Source organism: Salvelinus alpinus, chromosome 2, assembly GCF_045679555.1.
Source record: "Salvelinus alpinus chromosome 2, SLU_Salpinus.1, whole genome shotgun sequence".
In the NCBI taxonomy this organism is placed as follows: Eukaryota; Metazoa; Chordata; class Actinopteri; order Salmoniformes; family Salmonidae; genus Salvelinus; species Salvelinus alpinus.
Genome location: NC_092087.1, coordinates 107,171,841 through 107,190,790, shown reverse-complemented (window position 1 = coordinate 107,190,790; position 18,950 = coordinate 107,171,841). Strand labels below are relative to the sequence as shown.

Sequence of the window (18,950 nt, the reverse complement as noted above, 5' to 3'; positions counted from 1 at the left end):
GGTCTCTGACCCCCTCCCTATAGGCTGTCTCGTCGTTGTCGATGATCAGGCCTACCACTGTTGTGTCATCTGCAAACTTAATGATGGTGTTGGAGTCGTACCTGGCCGTGCAGTCATGAGTGAACAGAGAGTACAGGAGGGGACTGAGCACTCACCCCTGATGGGCCCCCATGTTGAGGATCAGCATGGAGGATGTGTTGTTACCTACCCTTCCCACCTGGGGGTGGCCCGTCAGGAAGTCCAGGATCCAGTTGCAGAGGGAGGTGTTTAGTCCCAGGGTCCTGAGCTTATTGATGAGCTTTGAGGGCACTATGGTTTTGAATGAGTAGTCAATGAATAGCATTCTCACATAGTTGTTCCTTTTGTTCAGGTATGAAAGGGCAATGTGGAGTGCAATAGAGATTGCATCATCTATGGATCTGCTGGGGAGGTATGCAAATTGGAGTGGGTCTAGGGTTTCTTGGATAATGGTGTTGATGTTTTTTATTTTATTTTTTTATTTCACCTTTATTTAACCAGGTAGGCTAGTTGAGAACAAGTTCTCATTTGCAACTGCGACCTGGCCAAGATAAAGCATAGCAGTGTGAACAGACAACACAGAGTTACACATGGAGTAAACAATAAACAAGTCAATAACACGGTAGAAAAAAAAAAAGAGAATCTATATACAATGTGTGCAAGGCATGAGGTAGGCAATAAATCGAATAATTACAATTTAGCAGATTAACACTGGAGTGATAAATCATCAGATGATCATGTGCAAGAAGAGATACTGGTGTGCAAAAGAGCAGAAAAGTAAATAAATAAAAGCAGTATGGGGGGTGAGGTAGGTAAATTGGGTGGGTAGTTTACAGATGGACTATGTACAGCTGCAGCGATCGGTTAGCTGCTCGGATAGCAGATTTTTAAAGTTGTTGAGGGAGATAAAAGTCTCCAACTTCAGAGATTTTTGCAATTCGTTCCAGTCGCAGGCAGCAGAGAACTGGAAGGAAAGGCGTCCAAATGAGGTTTTGGCTTTAGGGATGATCAGTGAGATACACCTGCTGGAGCGCGTGTTGCAGGTGGGTGTAGCCATCGTGACCAGTGAACTGAGATAAGGCGGCACTTTACCTAGCATAGCCTTGTAGATGACCTGGAGCCAGTGGGTCTGACGACGAACATGTAGCGAGGGCCAGCCGACTAGGGCATACAGGTCGCAGTGGTGGGTCGTATAAGGTGCTTTAGTAACAAAACGAATGGCACTGTGATAAACTGCATCCAGTTTGCTGAGTAGAGTATTGGAAGCTATTTTGTAGATGACATCGCCGAAGTCGAGGATCGGTAGGATAGTCAGTTTTACTAGGGTAAGTTTGGCGGCGTGAGTGAAGGAGGCTTTGTTGCGGAATAGAAAGCCGATTCTTGCTTTGATTTTGGATTGGAGATGTTTGATATGAGTCTGGAAGGAGAGTTTGCAGTCTAGCCAGACACCTAGGTACTTATAGATGTCCACATATTCTAGGTCGGAACCGTCCAGGGTGGTGATGCTAGTCGGGCGTGCGGGTGCAGGCAGCGAACGGTTGAAAAGCATGCATTTGGTTTTACTAGCGTTTAAGAGCAGTTGGAGGCCACGGAAGGAGTGTTGTATGGCATTGAAGCTCGTTTGGAGGTTAGATAGTACAGTGTCCAAGGAAGGGCCGGAAGTATATAGAATGGTGTCGTCTGCGTAGAGGTGGATCAGGGAATCGCCCGCAGCAAGAGCAACATCATTGATGTATACAGAGAAAAGAGTCGGCCCGAGAATTGAACCCTGTGGTACCCCCATAGAGACTGCCAGAGGACCGGACAACATGCCCTCCGATTTGACACACTGAACTCTGTCTGCAAAGTAGTTGGTGAACCAGGCAAGGCAGTCATTAGAAAAACCGAGGCTACTGAGTCTGCCGATAAGAATATGGTGATTGACAGAGTCGAAAGCCTTGGCCAGGTCGATGAAGACGGCTGCACAGTAATGTCTTTTATCGATGGCGGTTATGATATCGTTTAGTACCTTGAGCGTGGCTGAGGTGCACCCATGACCGGCTCGGAAACCGGATTGCACAGCGGAGAAGGTACGGTGGGATTCGAGATGGTCAGTGATCTGTTTGTTGACTTGGCTTTCGAAGACCTTAGATAGGCAGGGCAGGATGGATATAGGTCTGTAACAGTTTGGGTCCAGGGTGTCTCCCCCTTTGAAGAGGGGGATGACCGCGGCAGCTTTCCAATCCTTGGGGATCTCAGATGATACGAAGGAGAGGTTGAACAGGCTGGTGATAGGGGGTGTGACAATGGCGGCGGACAGTTTCAGAAATAGGGGGTCCAGATTGTCAAGCCCAGCTGATTTGTATGGGTCCAGGTTTTCCAGCTCTTTCAGAACATCTGCTATCTGGATTTGGGTAAAGGAGAAGCTGGGGAGGCTTGGGCGAGTAGCAGCGGAGGGGGCGGGGCTGTTGGCCAAGGTTGGAGTCGCCAGGAGGAAGGCATGGCCAGCCATTGAGAAATGCTTGTTGAAGTCTTCGATTATCACGGATTTATCGGTGGTGACCGTGTTACCTAGCCTCAGTGCAGTGGGCAGCTGGGAGGAGGTGCTCTTGTTCTCCATGGACTTTACAGTATCCCAGAACTTTTTGGAGTTAGAGCTACAGGATGCAAATTTCTGCTTGAAAAAGCTGGCCTTTGCTTTCCTGACTGACTGCGTGTATTGGTTCCTGACTTCCCTGAACAGTTGCATATCGCGGGGGCTCTTCGATGCTATTGCAGTTCGCCACAGGATGTTTTTGTGCTGGTCGAGGGCAGTCAGGTCTGGAGTGAACCAGGGGCTATATCTGTTCTTGGTTCTGCATTTTTTGAACGGAGCATGCTTGTCTAATATGGTGAGGAAGTAACATTTAAAGAATGACCAGGCATCCTCAACTGACGGGATGAGGTCAATATCCTTCCAGGGAACCCGGGCCAGGTCGATTAGAAAGGCCTGCTCGCAGAAGTGTTTTAGGGAGCGTTTGACAGTGATGAGGGGTGGTCGTTTGACCGCGGACCCGTGGCGGATACAGGCAATGAGGCAGTGATCACTGAGATCTTGATTGAAGACAGCAGAGGTGTATTTAGAGGGCAGGTTGGTCAGGATAATGTCTATTAGGGTGCCCATGTTTACGGATTTAGGGTTGTACCTGGTGGGTTCCTTGATGATTTGTGTGAGATTGAGGGCATCAAGCTTGGATTGTAGGACTGCCGGGGTGTTAAGCATATCCCAGTTTAGGTCACCTAACAGAACAAACTCTGAAGCTAGATGGGGAGCGATCAATTCACAGATGGTGTCCAGGGCACAGCTGGGAGCTGAGGGGGGTCGGTAGCAGGCGGCAACAGTGAGAGACTTATTTCTGGAGAGATTAATTTTTAAAATTAGAAGTTCGAACTGTTTGGGCATAGACCTGGAAAGTATGACAGAACTTTGCAGGCTATCTCTGCAGTAGATTGCAACTCCTCCCCCTTTGGCAGTTCTATCTTGACGGAAAGTGTTATAGTTGGGTATGGAAATCTCAGAATTTTTGGTGGCCTTCCTAAGCCAGGATTCGGACACGGCAAGGACATCAGGGTTGGCAGAGTGTGCTAAAGCGGTGAGTAAGGCAAACTTAGGGAGGAGGCTTCTGATGTTGACATGCATGAGGCCAAGGCTTTTTCGATCACAGAAGTCAACAAATGAGGGTGACTGGGGACATGCAGGGCCTGGGTTTACCTCCACATCACCCGAGGAACAGAGGAGTAGTAGGATGAGGGTGCGGCTAAAGGCTATCAAAACTGGTCGCCTAGAGCGTTGGGAACAAAGAATAAAAGGAGCAGATTTATGGGCGTGGTAGAATAGATTCTGGGCATAATGTGCAGACAGGGGTATGGTGGGGCACGGGTACAGCGGAGGCAAGCCCAGGCACTGGGTGATGATAAGAGAGGTTGTATCTCTGGACATGCTGGTCTCAATGGGTGAGGTCACCGCATGTGTGGGGGTGGGACGAAGGGGGTATCAGAGGTACGGAGAGTGGAACTACGGGGTCCATTGCAAACCAAAACAATGATAGCTAGCCTGAACAACAGTATGCAAGGCATATTGATATTTGAGGGAGACATACAATAAGGCATAAAGTGATTGCAGGTCTTGATTGGGAGAGCTAGCTAAAACAACAGGTGAGATAACAGCAGCTAGTCAGTTAACACAGCAGCAGCAGGTAAAAATGGCGACGGCTAGGCAGAGAGGGTCGGATTAACTACACACAGATCCTGAGTTAAAGCACAGAGCCGACAGATAAAACACAAATAAACGGAATGGAGTACCGTGAATTAATGGACAGTCAAGCAAGCATCAGCTATGTAGCCAAGTGATCATAGTGTCCAGGGGGCAGCCGTAGATGGAGCAGTGAGGCCTCCACTAAGCTAGCCCGCGGCGTAAGATTGTTCGATAGACCTGTTCAGATAGCAGCCGATATGCTCAAGACAGCTAACGATTAGCGGGCCACAGTTAGCATATGGGCGTTCAGGTTACGTCGCGATGGAGGGGCCAGTTGAATAACTCCCTCGGGCAGATAACGTCGGTATCCCAGTCGGTATCCCTAGCAGCTAGTTAGCTGCAAGATCCAGGTGTAAATGTCCAGAGATTGCGGTAAAAATCCGGGGATATGGAGAGAAAATAGGTCTGGTATGCTCTGGTCTGAGTTGTACAAAACTGGCAATAGTTTTCAGAGCTAAAGGATAGCTGATAAGCGCTAGCTGTGGTTAGCTGAACTACTCACGTTAGCTTGTGAGCTGGCTAACTTCTGGCTAGATGAATAACTCCCTCGGGCAGATAACGTCGGTATCCCAGTCGTGAAGGCCCGGCGGGGCTCCGCATCGGCAGTAAAACGGGTCCGGATAGGTGATTGTAGCCCAGGAGTGGCTGATGGAACTCTTCAGCTGGCTAGCTCCGGGATAATTGGTGTTTGCTCCGGAATTGATGTTAGCCAATAGTCACTCGGATAGCAGCTAGTTAGCTGCAAGATCCAGGTGTAAATGTCCAGAGATTGCGGTAAAAATCCGGGGATATGGAGAGAAAATAGGTCTGGTATGCTCTGGTCTGAGTCGCGTTGTACAAAACTGGCAATAGTTTTCAGAGCTAAAGGATAGCTGATAAGCGCTAGCTGTGGTTAGCTGAACTACTCACGTTAGCTTGTGAGCTGGCTAACTACTGGCTAGCTTCTGTTGTAGATTTCGGATACGAGGTGAATAATACCTTTGAGGAGAAAAAAAGCAGATCCGCACCACATTTGGTGAGGTAGGTTGCAGGAGAGTGTTTTGAAGTTGAGTTTTTAAGAAGAAAAAATATATATATAAAAAGAAATGCGAAGAAAAATATATAAAAAATATATACACGGGACAGGACGAGGACAAAGGACATCTGACTGCTACGCCATCTTGGATTCAAGATGAGCCATGACCATACTTTCAAAGCATTTCATGGCAGCAGACATGAGTGATACGGGTCAGTAGTCATTTAGGCAGGTTACCTTAATGTTCTTGGATACAGGGTCTATGGTGGTCTGCTTGAAACATGTTGGTATTACAGACTCAGTCAGGGACTGGTTGAAAATGTCAGTGAAGACACTTGCCAGTTGGTCAGCGCATGCTTAGTGTACACGTCCTGGTAACCCGTCTAGCCCTGCGGCCTTGTGAATGTTGACCTGTTTAACTTCTTGGGATAGGGGGCGGTATTTTGACGTTCGGATGAAAAGCGTGCCCAAAGTAAACTGCCTGCTACTCAGGCCCAGAAGCTAGGATATGCACATAATTGGTAGATTTGGATAGAAAACACTCTAAAGTTTCTAAAACTGTTAAAATAATGTCTGTGAGTATAACAGAACATATATGGCAGGCAAAAACCAGAGGACAAATCATCCCCCCCCAAAAAATGTCATCCTACCACTGATTTCAATGGCTGGCTCTTTTATAATAGGGCGAAATTGTGCTCGATTGCAGTTCCTAGGGCTTCCACTAGATGTCAACAGTCTTTAGAAAGAGTTTCAGGCTGGTTTTTTGAAATATTTGCCAGAAATTTTTGTTTTTCTAGGTGGCTCCCATTTTGGCTGTTTCCAAGCGCGTGCATAAGAGCGCATTCTCTGGTATTTTTCTCGGGTAAAGACAACGATTCTCCGTCTTACATTTTATTGTTTATTTGCGTATCAGGGTACATAAGGTTTGATTATAAACGTTGATTGACTTGTTTGGATAAGTTTATTGGTAACTTATTTGCGTATCAGGGTACATAAGGTTTGATTATAAACGTTGACTGACTTGTTTGGATAAGTTTATTGGTAACGTTTGGGATCCATTTTGTATGCATTTTGAAGGAAGGAAACCAAGTGGATTATTGACTGAAGCGTGCCAGCTAAACTGAGTTTTTATGGATATAAAGAAGGAGCTTATCGAACAAAAGGACCATTTGTAATGTAACTGGGACCTTTTAGAGTGCCAACAGAAGAGTTGTACTTTTACACCGTGTAGGAGCCGTTTGGACCTACTCAGTACTTTTACACTGTGTAGGAGCAGTTTGGACCTACTCAGTACTTTTACACCGTGTAGGAGCAGTTTGGACCTACTCAGTACTTCTCTCCACATTCTACCAACCCAGCAGATGCTTCTACAACAGTGAATATTAACCAATGAGGTGGGTCGTTCCACATTCTACCAACCCAACAGATGTTTCTACTACAGGGAATATTAACCAATGAGGTGGGTCTTTCCACATTCTACCAACCCAACAGATGTTTCTACTACTGGGAATATTAACCAATGAGGTGGGTCTTTCCACATTCTACCAACCCAACAGATGTTTCTACTACAGGGAATATTAACCAATGAGGTGGGTCGTTCCACATTCTACCAACCCAACAGATGTTTCTACAACAGTGAATATTAACCAATGAGGTGGGTCGTTCCACATTCTACCAACCCAACAGATGTTTCTACTACAGTGAATATTAACCAATGAGGTGGGTCTTTCCACATTCTACCAACCCAACAGATGTTTCTACTACAGGGAATATTAACCAATGAGGTGGGTGGACTGGGGTGGGTCTTTCCACATTCTACCAACCCAACAGATGTTTCTACTACAGTGACTATTAACCAATGAGGTGGGTCGTTCCACATTATACCAACCCAACAGATGTTTCTACAGTGAGTATTAACCAAAATGGAAATGTCCCTTGACTGTGTTACCCTCCCCAGCCAGCAGATGGCGATGTGCTTGTTTCAGGCAATGCTGCCGGTGTGACGTATAATCTAATGGACGGGACGCTTCTCCAACAACAAAAGCGAGTTATCCACCTCCGTATCTCTCTAGCCAACATAGCCGAAAACATTCAAGCTCTTTTAACGGTTTCGGTGTATATTAGACACTGTGTTATAAACACACGTGTCGTATCTACTAGCTAGTTACACCATTTAACTGAATATTTACGTTGTTGTTAGTCAGCTAGCTATATAGCTGGCTGGGTAAATTAGCAGTAGTGCTAGCCTAGTCACTAATGCTAACTAGCTAACATCCCGACCATGAGCTCATTAAACAACTCCCCCACTTCCAAAGAGGGGATCTGCTGGACGGAGAAAGAAGCTCTGGGGCTGAACATTGTCGTGAAAGAGGAGAAGGAAGAAGAAGATGTCACAGTAAAAATAGAAGCAGAGATTGAGGCTGTTACAGTGAAAGAAGAAGAGAAAGACGTTACATTGACAGAAGATGAAGACGCGTTCAGAGTGAAAGAGGACATGACTGTCACAGTGAAAGAAGAGGAAGACGTTTTTGGAATGAAGGAAGTGGGGGAGATTACTGTCACATTGGAAGAAGAGGAGGAGACAGGAGATCTGATTAACAGCAGTGAGTAATATCTTAAAAACAGGGGTACAAACTCTGCAGTTGTTGAACCGATGTGTGGTTTTAAAGGGGCATTCTACTGAAGTTCTACACTTGACTAGTTCTGTACTGTAGGAATTGTGAAAGCTACAAATAGACGTAGCGGCCAATAAAACGTTTATGGATCACATGCTGCCCGTTATATTTTTCACAACATTTGTAAACATGTGAATATGCCTGTAGTGCTTTGCTCAGTGTCTTTGCTTGACGTCACATTAAAGCAAAAATCAACTCATGTCTGACTTCAAATGATGAAGAGGACAGAATCAAGACCAGGAAGGATAATTTTGATCTGGATGAAATGTATACAATAATAATTACCACAGGTTATTTAAAATCAGATGGAGTTAGTTTTGTGCCAACAGAAATAAAGGGTTAAATGTGTGTCCCATAGGGCGGCACACATTTGGCCCAGCGTCGTCCGGGGAGGGTTTGCTTGGGGTAGGCTGTCATTGTAAAATAAGAATTTGTTCTTAACTGGCTTGCATAGTTTAAACTTTTTTTTTTGTGCAAATTCCTCAATGATCAATGGCATAACCATCTTAAAACAATTCCATATGTTAGCTCAGTCTAAAAACACCAACATTCCCAATGTCGGAAATTGTGGAAAAATTACAATTTATGTCTAACAGTATTGTTAACCTTAACACTGTTTCTTTTATTAACCTTTTGTAACACACGTTAATGTTTTAAATTCCCCAAAATAAGCATATTTTAAAACATTTGTACACATTTTCTTGTCAAATTTTGTGTTTACAAATGTTTTTTTAAATGTTTTGAACAGTTATTTTGATACATTCCATTCCATGTTATTCATTCAAAAGTTGTGAGTTTCCGTGATAGTCTGGCTGAGAAATTGGCATTTGATCTGACGACCTAAAATAGCCACCGATAAGGAACGCTATGGACTCTGGAACTCAACTCCGTTATAGACAATGGAACGCTGTGGACTCTGGAACTCAACTCCGTTATAGACAATGGAACGCTGTGGACTCTGGAACTCAACTCCGTTATAGACAATGGAACGCTATAGACTCTGGAACTCAACTCCGTTATAGACAATGGAACGCTATGGACTCTGGAACTCAACTCCGTTATAGACAATGGAACGCTGTGGACTCTGGAACTCAACTCCGTTATAGACAATGGAACGCTGTGGACTCTGGAACTCAACTCCGTTATAGACAATGGAACGCTGTGGACTCTGGAACTCAACTCCGTTATAGACAATGGAACGCTGTGGACTCTGGAACTCAACTCCGTTATAGACAATGGAACGCTGTGGACTCTGGAACTCAACTCCGTTATAGACAATGGAACGCTGTGGACTCTGGAACTCAACTCCGTTATAGACAATGGAACGCTGTGGACTCTGGAACTCAACTCCGTTATAGACAATGGAACGCTATAGACTCTGGAACTCAACTCCGTTATAGACAATGGAACGCTATAGACTCTGGAACTCAACTCCGTTATAGACAATGGAACGCTATGGACTCTGGAACTCAACTCCGTTATAGACAATGGAACGCTATAGACTCTGGAACTCAACTCCGTTATAGACAATGGAACGCTGTGGACTCTGGAACTCAACTCCGTTATAGACAATGGAACGCTGTGGACTCTGGAACTCAACTCCGTTATAGACAATGGAACGCTGTGGACTCTGGAACTCAACTCCGTTATAGACAATGGAACGCTGTGGACTCTGGAACTCAACTCCGTTATAGACAATGGAACGCTGTGGACTCTGGAACTCAACTCCGTTATAGACAATGGAACGCTGTGGACTCTGGAACTCAACTCCGTTATAGACAATGGAACGCTGTGGACTCTGGAACTCAACTCCGTTATAGACAATGGAACGCTATAGACTCTGGAACTCAACTCCGTTATAGACAATGGAACGCTATAGACTCTGGAACTCAACTCCGTTATAGACAATGGAACGCTATGGACTCTGGAACTCAACTCCGTTATAGACAATGGAACGCTATGGACTCTGGAACTCAACTCCGTTATAGACAATGGAACGCTGTGGACTCTGGAACTCAACTCCGTTATAGACAATGGAACGCTATAGACTCTGGAACTCAACTCCGTTATAGACAATGGAACGCTATGGACTCTGAAACTCAACTCCGTTATAGACAATGGAACGCTATGGACTCTGGAACTCAACTCCGTTATAGACAATGGAACGCTATGGACTCTGGAACTCAACTCCGTTATAGACAATGGAACGCTATGGACTCTGGAACTCAACTCCGTTATAGACAATGGAACGCTATGGACTCTGGAACTCAACTCCGTTATAGACAATGGAACGCTATGGACTCTGGAACTCAACTCCGTTATAGACAATGGAACGCTATGGACTCTGGAACTCAACTCCGTTATAGACAATGGAACGCTGTGGACTCTGGAACTCAACTCCGTTATAGACAATGGAACGCTGTGGACTCTGGAACTCAACTCCGTTATAGACAATGGAACGCTATGGACTCTGGAACTCAACTCCGTTATAGACAATGGAACGCTGTGGACTATCATCTCTGGAAGCTTAATATGTATTTACATATTAACCCTCTTTTTTACGTTATAGTGGCTGTTACTCTCCCCAGGGACCAATTGTCGGGTGTCTCCACATCTATATTTGTTCAGGGTACATACAGACCCAATAAAGTCTTCACCTCTCTTGGATTTATTTTCTTCAGTTTATTCAAATTCTACAGCACAACGGCAGAGTCATGTCCTAAGTGTAAAACGAACAGTTACTCCATGATTCAGGTCTTCTGGGAGTGCTATAAAGTCCAACAATTATGGGCGAGAGTTAGAAAGTTGTCTGTCAGAAGTTTTACAATATATACAACTTTTAATCCGTCTATCTTCATATTTGAAGACCTGGTATATGGGGGTGCGGTGAGATACCCAATGGGTTGAAACGTACTTAGCTATGGTTTGGTGTGGATATTATAGGGCTTAGCTATGGTGTGGATATTATAGGGCTTAGCTATGGTTTGGTGTGGATATTATAGGGCTTAGCTATGGTTTGGATATTATAGGGCTTAGCTATGGTGTGAATATTATAGGGCTTAGCTATGGTTTGGATATTATAGGGCTTAGCTATGGTGTGAATATTATAGGGCTTAGCTATGGTGTGAATATTATAGGGCTTAGCTATGGTGTGAATATTATAGGGCTTAGCTATGGTTTGGTGTGGATATTATAGGGCTTAGCTATGGTTTGGTGTGGATATTATAGGGCTTAGCTATGGTGTGGATATTATAGGGCTTAGCTATGGTTTGGTGTGGATATTATAGGGCTTAGCTATGGTTTGGATATTATAGGGCTTAGCTATGGTGTGAATATTATAGGGCTTAGCTATGGTTTGGATATTATAGGGCTTAGCTATGGTGTGAATATTATAGGGCTTAGCTATGGTGTGAATATTTTAGGGCTTAGCTATGGTGTGAATATTATAGGGCTTAGCTATGGTGTGAATATTATAGGGCTTAGCTATGGTGTGGATATTATAGGGCTTAGCTATGGTTTGGTGTCGATATTATAGGGCTTAGCTATGGTTTGGTGTGGATATTATAGGGCTTAGTTATGGTTTGGTGTGGATATTATAGGGCTTAGCTATGGTTTGGTGTGGATATTATAGGGCTTAGCTATGGTGTGGATATTATAGGGCTTAGCTATGGTTTGGTGTGGATATTATAGGGCTTAGCTATGGTTTGGATATTATAGGGCTTAGCTATGGTGTGAATATTATAGGGCTTAGCTATGGTGTGAATATTATAGGGCTTAGCTATGGTGTGAATATTATAGGGCTTAGCTATGGTGTGAATATTATAGGGCTTAGCTATGGTGTGAATATTATAGGGCTTAGCTATGGTGTGGATATTATAGGGCTTAGCTATGGTTTGGTGTGGATATTATAGGGCTTAGCTATGGTTTGGTGTGGATATTATAGGGCTTAGATATGGTTTGGTGTGGATATTATAGGGCTTAGCTATGGTTTGGATATTATAGGGCTTAGCTGTGGTGTGGATATTACAGGGCTTAGCTATGGTTTGGATATTATAGGGCTTAGCTATGGTTTGGATATTATAGGGCTTAGCTATGGTTTGGTGTGGATATTATAGGACTTAGCTATGGTGTGGATATTATAGGGCTTAGCTATGGTTTGGTGTGGGTATTATAGGACTTAGCTATGGTTTGGTGTGGATATTATAGGACTTAGCTATGGTTTGGTGTGAATATTATAGGGCTTAGCTATGGTGTGGATATTATTGGGCTTAGCTATGGTGTGGATATTATAGGGCCTAGCTATGGTGTGGATATTATAGGGCTTAGCTATGGTATGGATATTATAGGGCTTAGCTATGGTGTGGATATTATAGGGCTTAGCTATGGTGTGGATATTATAGGGCTTAGCTATGGTTTGGTGTGGATATTATATGGCTTAGCTATGGTGTGGATATTATAGGGCTTAGCTATGGTGTGGATATTATAGGGCTTAGCTATGGTGTGGATATTATAGGGCTTAGCTATGGTGTGGATATTATAGGGCTTAGCTATGGTTTGTTGTGGATGTTATAGGGCTTAGCTATGGTGTGGATATTATAGGGCTTAGCTATGGTTTGGTGTGGATGTTATCGGGCTTAGCTATGGTGTAGATATTATAGGGCTTAGCTATGGTTTGGTGTGGATATTATAGGGCTTAGCTATGGTTTGGTGTGGATATTATAGGGCTTAGCTATGGTTTGGTGTGGATATTATAGGGCTTAGCTATGGTTTGGTGTGGATATTATAGGGCTTAGCTATGGTTTGGTGTGGATATTATAGGGCTTAGCTATGGTTTGGTGTGGATATTATAGGGCTTAGCTATGGTTTGGATATTATAGGGTTTAGCTATGCGTTCCAATTGACTCTGACCTTGAGATGAGGAAAAAAGTTTTAGGCCAACCAGTGTTGCTCCTTTAATCTAACAATGATTATCTTTATAACAGTAACCTAGTTACCGATCAGTAGGCCAGGGCTACATTTTCTCTCTCCTCAGCAGCAGGAGCACGTGACATCAGCAGCCCGAACCAGTTTCAGCTGGACAAAAAGCCATATGTTTTATTGTGTTGCAATTGGCTGACACAGATAAGAAGCTCACGCAGTTCTCTGGACTGGTCCAATCGGGTCCAGTCCGTAAAATTGCACATACCCCAAGACTCGTAGAAATTATATCAGACCCGACCCAGATCCAAGACAAAAGTCAGAATTTGGGACCCGGATCCCGGGTCGGATCTCTGAATTTCCAGGTCTGTTGGACCCGTGCCTCGAGCACCAACTCCTCAACAGCCATGCTAGCCCAATGACGACATGTACAGCGACTAGCTAGCATGTACAGCATTCACAAATCAATGACTGAAATTAATACATATCACGGTGGGAGACCATTACAAAACACTGTCAGTGACCATATTTACACATTAGAAGTGTTTTAACATATAAAAAAAAGAAACGTCCCTTATTCAGGACCCTGTCTTTCAAAGATAATAAGTAAAAATCCAAATAACTTCACAGATCTTCATTGTAAAGGGTTTAAACACTGTTTCCCATGCTTGTTCAATGAATCATAAACAATTAATGAACATACACCTGTGGAACGGTAGTTAAGACACTAACAGCTTACAGACGGTAGGCAATTAAGGTCACAGTTATGAAAACTTAGGACACTAAAGATGCCTTTCTACTGACTCTGAAAAACACCAAAAGAAAGATGCCCAGGGTCCCTGCTCATCTGCGTGAACGTGGCTTGGGCATGCTGCAAGGAGGCATGAGGACTGCAGATGTGGCCAGTGCAATAAATTGCTATGTCCGTACTGTGAGACAACTAAGACAGCGCTACAGGCAGACAGGAAGGACAGCTGATCGTCCTCGCAGTGGCAGACCACGTGTAACAACACCTGCACAGGATCGGTACATCCGAACATCACACCTGCGGGACAGATACAGGATGGCAACAACTGCCTGAGCTACACCAAGAACGCACAATCCCTCCATCAGTGCACAGACTGTCCACAATAGGCTGAGAGAGGCTGGACTGGGGCCTTGTAGGCCTGTTGTAAGGCAGGTCCTCACCAGACATCACCGGCAACAACATCGCCTATGGGCACAAACCCACCGTCGCTGGACCAGACAGGACTGGCAAAAAGTGCTCTTCGCTGACGAGTCGCGGTTTTGTCTCACCAGGGGTGAGGTCGGATTTGCGTTTATCGTCGAAGGAATGAGCGTTAAACCGAGGCCTGTACTCTGGAGCGGGATCAATTTGGAGGTGGAGGGTCCGTCATGGTCTGGGGCGGTGTGTCACAGCATCATCGAACTGAGCTTGTTGTGATTGCAGGCAATCTCAACGCTGTGCGTTACAGGGAAGACATCCTCCTCCCTCATGTTGTACCCTTCCTGCAGGCTCATCCTGACATGACCCTCCAGCATGAGTTTAGGATTATGATTTTCATGGGAAGATTTTGCAGTGACTTACCTCTTCCACATGGGTACAGTAGACAGGGAAGAGGTAAGGGGGGACAGGATGTTTATGAGGGGGAATGCAGAAGGAGAAGGAAGTGTGCAACATTAAACAGGGCACTGACAACAACAAAAGGAATGTACACTGACATCAGGCATGGAACTATTCAGATTCTGGAACTATTCAGATTCTGGAACTATTCAGATTCTGGAACGTTCAATACATTTTATATTCAACAAACCAAAATATCTACTAATACGTTTTCTTTCTGATACCAAAATGGCTCTAATAAACCTGTTTGAATTCAGATGTGTCCATGTAGTCTACCTGATGGCATTGATGCAGAAAATCACCTTTTCAAAATCAAACTTCTACCACAGCGACCATGTTATTTTTGTGAATTATAATGTTTTTATGTGAAAATGACATATGGATACATTCCGAACTCACTTCACTCGCGCTAATCGGTGTGTACGCAGAATAAGGTCTTAATAATGATCAAGATTACCTTAGACCGGGGCGGCAGGTAGCCTAGTGGTTAGAGCGTTCGGCCAGTAACCGAAAGGTTTCTAGATCGAATCCCCGAGCTGACAAGGTAAACATCTGTCGTTCTGCCCCTGAACAAGGCAGTTAACCCACTGTTCCTAGGCCGTCATTGTAAGTAAGAATTTGTTCTTAACTGACTTGCCAAGTTAAATAAAGGTTAAATAAATAAATAAATAGACTGCTGCGCCACTCGGTAGAATACCAGGTGTTTTAATCGGCGTAGATTAGTTGATTTATTTCCTGACTGGGCTGTGGGACAGTGGAGATTAGTTTATAAATTGCCTGGCTGGGCTGTGGGACAGTGGAGATTAGTTGATGAATTTCCTGGCAGGGCTGTGGGACAGTGGAGATTAGTTGATGAATTTCCTGGCAGGGCTGTGGGACAGTGGAGATTAGTTTATGAATTGCCTGGCTGGGCTGTGGGACAGTGGAGATTAGTTGATACATTGCCTGGTTGGGCTGTGGGACAGTGGAGATTAGTTGATACATTGCCTGGCTGGGCTGTGGGACAGTGGAGATTAGTTTATGAATTGCCTGGCTGGGCTGTGGGACAGTGGAGATTAGTTGATGAATTGCCTGGTTGGGCTGTGGGACAGTGGAGATTAGTTAATGAATTTCCTGGCAGGGCTGTGGGACAGTGGATGTGTAGGAATGATTCAAATGGAACTGTTAACAGCCATTACCCAGGTAGTATTGTGACTAACTAACGGCTATTAACCAATCGGCATCCAGGATCCAAATGTAAAGTTTAATAATGAGGGATCTAGTCAAATCAGATTTGTCACATGTGCCGAATACAACAGGAAAACAACAAGGCCTGAAACAACAATGCCGGGCCTCCCGGGTGGCGCAGTGGTCTAGGGCACTGCATCGCAGCGCTAGCTGTGCCACCAGAGTCTCTAGGTTCGCGCCCAGGCTCTGTCGCAGCCGGCCGCGACTGGGAGGTCCGTGGGGCGACGCACAATTGGCCTAGCGTCGTCCGGGTTAGGGAGGGTTTGGCCGGTAGGGATATCCTTGTCTCATCGCGCTCCAGCGACTCCTGTGGCGGGCCCGGGCGCAGTGCGCGCTAACCAAGGGGGCCAGGTGCACGGTGTTTCCTCCGACACATTGGTGCGGCTGGCTTCCGGGTTGGAGGCGCGCTGTGTTAAGAAGCAGTGCGGCTTGGTTGGGTTGTGCTTCGTAGGACGCATGGCTTTCGACCTTCGTCTCTCCCGAGCCCGTACGGGAGTTGTAGCGATGAGACAAGATAGTAATTACTAGCGATTGGATACCACGAAAAATTGGGGAGAAAAGGGGATAAAATTACAAAAATATATATATAAAATAAATAAATAAATAACTAACAATTAAAGAGCAGCAGTAGACTGCAGTGGCAGAAACATTATGTTCAAAATAAGTTACAAATAACGTGAAAAAACACACACAATAGCACAATTGGGTAAGAGCCTGTAAAACGGCAGCCATTTCCTCCTGTGCCACTATATTTTACATCAGGGTAATGGATTCAACCTCATAGGAAGAGCAGGAGATTTCATTCAGGTCTCTCTGTTTAACTAAATACTCTGTCTTTGGCAGGAGAGAGACCAGACTCTCACTCTGACAGACGGAAGAAGAGTCCTTCAGGGGAACCAGACCCAGAGACGCCCAAACCAGTGAGACGACACCACTGCTCCCAGTGTAATTTGAGTTTTAAGTTTTTATGGAAACTGAAACAGCATGAGAGGACACACATAGGGGAGAAGCCACACCACTGCTCCCAGTGTGGAAAGAGTTTTACCCTGTTAGGGAACCTGAAAAAGCATAAAGGAATACACACAGGAGAAAAGCCTTTCCAATGTTCCCAGTGTGGAAAGAGATTTTCACGATCACAGGAACTAAAATCACATGAGATGAAACACACAGGGCATAGACCACACCACTGCTCCCATTGTGGAAAGAGTTTTACCCAGTTAGGGAGCCTGAACAAACATAAGAGAATACACACGGGAGAAAAGCCTTACCACTGCTCCCAGTGTGGAAAGAGTTTTACCCAGTTAGGGAACCTGAACAACCATAATATAATTCACACAGAAGAAAAGCCGTTCCAATGTTCCCACTGTGGAAAGAGATTTTCACGATCACAGGACCTAAAATCACATGAAAGGACACACACGGGGGAGAAACCACACCACTGCTCCCATTGTGGAAAGCGTTTTACCCAGTTAGGAAGCCTGAACAAACATAAGAAGAGAATACACTCTGGAGAGAAATCTTAACATACTTTCCCAGTCAGAGGACCTGCAATCACATGACAGAATAGAGAGGCTGTGTTCTGACTTATGTTTTTGAGGTTGTTTTTAAATGAAATGTTGATATGAAAAATATGATTTGGATATTTTTTAAATTACAATTATAAAATAGATTTAGTAGAATGTGCATTTCTTGATTTTAACCTAGAAATGTTATGAATTTAGTAAAAAAGCATTTCATTAAAGCAACATATCTTTTAATATAAATCTGAATAACAATAAAATGTGGAACGCCACTAGTGGACGTTCATTATATACATCTGTGTATTGTCACATGTAGGAGCAGTATAGACCTAGTCTGTTCATTATATACATCTGTGTATTGTTACACCATGTAGGAGCAGTATAGACCTAGTCTGTTCATTATATACATCTACATGATGTAGTTCATTATATACATCTACATGATGTATTGTTACACCATGTAGGAGTAGTATAGACCTAGTCTGTTCATTATATACATCTGTGTATTGTTACACCATGTAGGACCAGTATAGATGCCTTTAGTATAGATCCTAGATTCTTATTTTGATATATTTTGATCTATTTTTATATTTTCTGTTTAATTGACTGAATGAATCAGACATGGCCTAAATACAGATGTGTAGTAGATGTAAAGTTTGTTTTCAATTCTCACTCATAAAAATGTTTCACTAATCAAGCAACACATGCTTCTCTTTATACATCTCAATATAATATTGCTTTCTAGTAAAAAAATTTAAATATATTTTTGGTCTGAAAACAAAAATATATATATATATTTTACCCCTTATCCTCTCCAATTTAGTGATTTCCAATTGGTAGTTACAGTCTTGACCCATCGCTGCAACTCCCATACGGACTCGGGAGAGGGCGAAGGTCGAGAGCCGCGTGCCCTCTGAAACACGACCCTGCCAAGCCGCACTGCTTCTTGACACACTGTTCGCTTAACCCGGAAGCCAGCCGCACCCAATGTGTCTTAGGAAACACTGTACAACTGGCGACCGTGTCAACGTGCACCTGGCCCGCCACAGGAGCTGCTAGACCGGCACTCACAAGTGGCTGAATTATTTATTGCCGTCATTGCGTCACAACCTGTATCATAGACACAGAAAACACTGGAGACTGTACAGTTCACACCTGGGCACATTTTACACACCACATTGTGTAAAAATAACAAATACTTACACATAACTGAGATGAGCTTGATGCTAAAACAGGCAATTTGCAGTTGCTACATCCATTTTGTGGACTTATAAATGAATGGTCTGTGATTCATGAGCTTAGTTGTAACTGTTGTTTTACTCCTATGTTTAGAAACAAAGAAAATGTTAACAAACACTGTAGCCTCAAAACACTGTTAAAACTATAATTGTGATATCATGGATGGTCAGTTATTGCAGTCATATCTTTGTCAATGAATTTGAAAGTGGTTCCATTTCTCCAGGCTTTTTGCCCAAACAGTGGTGGGGAACTAGTTTCCCCTTTAAGGAACTATTCCATTGGTTCCATTATCCAACAGTTGAGAAGAATATATCCAGCTCAAGTATTTGACATGAACAATACAGTACCGTTCAAAGGTTTGGGTTCACTTAGAAATGTCCTTGTTTTTGAAAGAAAAGCAAAATAAATTGTCCATTAAAATAACATAAAATTTATCAGAAAT

General features: G+C 44.0%; 1 protein-coding gene across 1 annotated transcript; it reads left to right on the top strand.

Annotated features, from left to right (window-relative positions):
* Positions 1–7,318: 7,318 nt before the first annotated feature.
* Positions 7,319–17,986, top strand: LOC139549433 (zinc finger protein 135-like). Its single transcript, XM_071359933.1, has 2 exons — positions 7,319–7,909; positions 16,593–17,986. Exons 1-2 carry the CDS (start codon positions 7,588–7,590, stop codon positions 17,270–17,272), a joined length of 1,002 nt encoding a protein of 333 aa, XP_071216034.1. The 5' UTR covers positions 7,319–7,587; the 3' UTR covers positions 17,273–17,986.
* Positions 17,987–18,950: the final 964 nt, after the last annotated feature.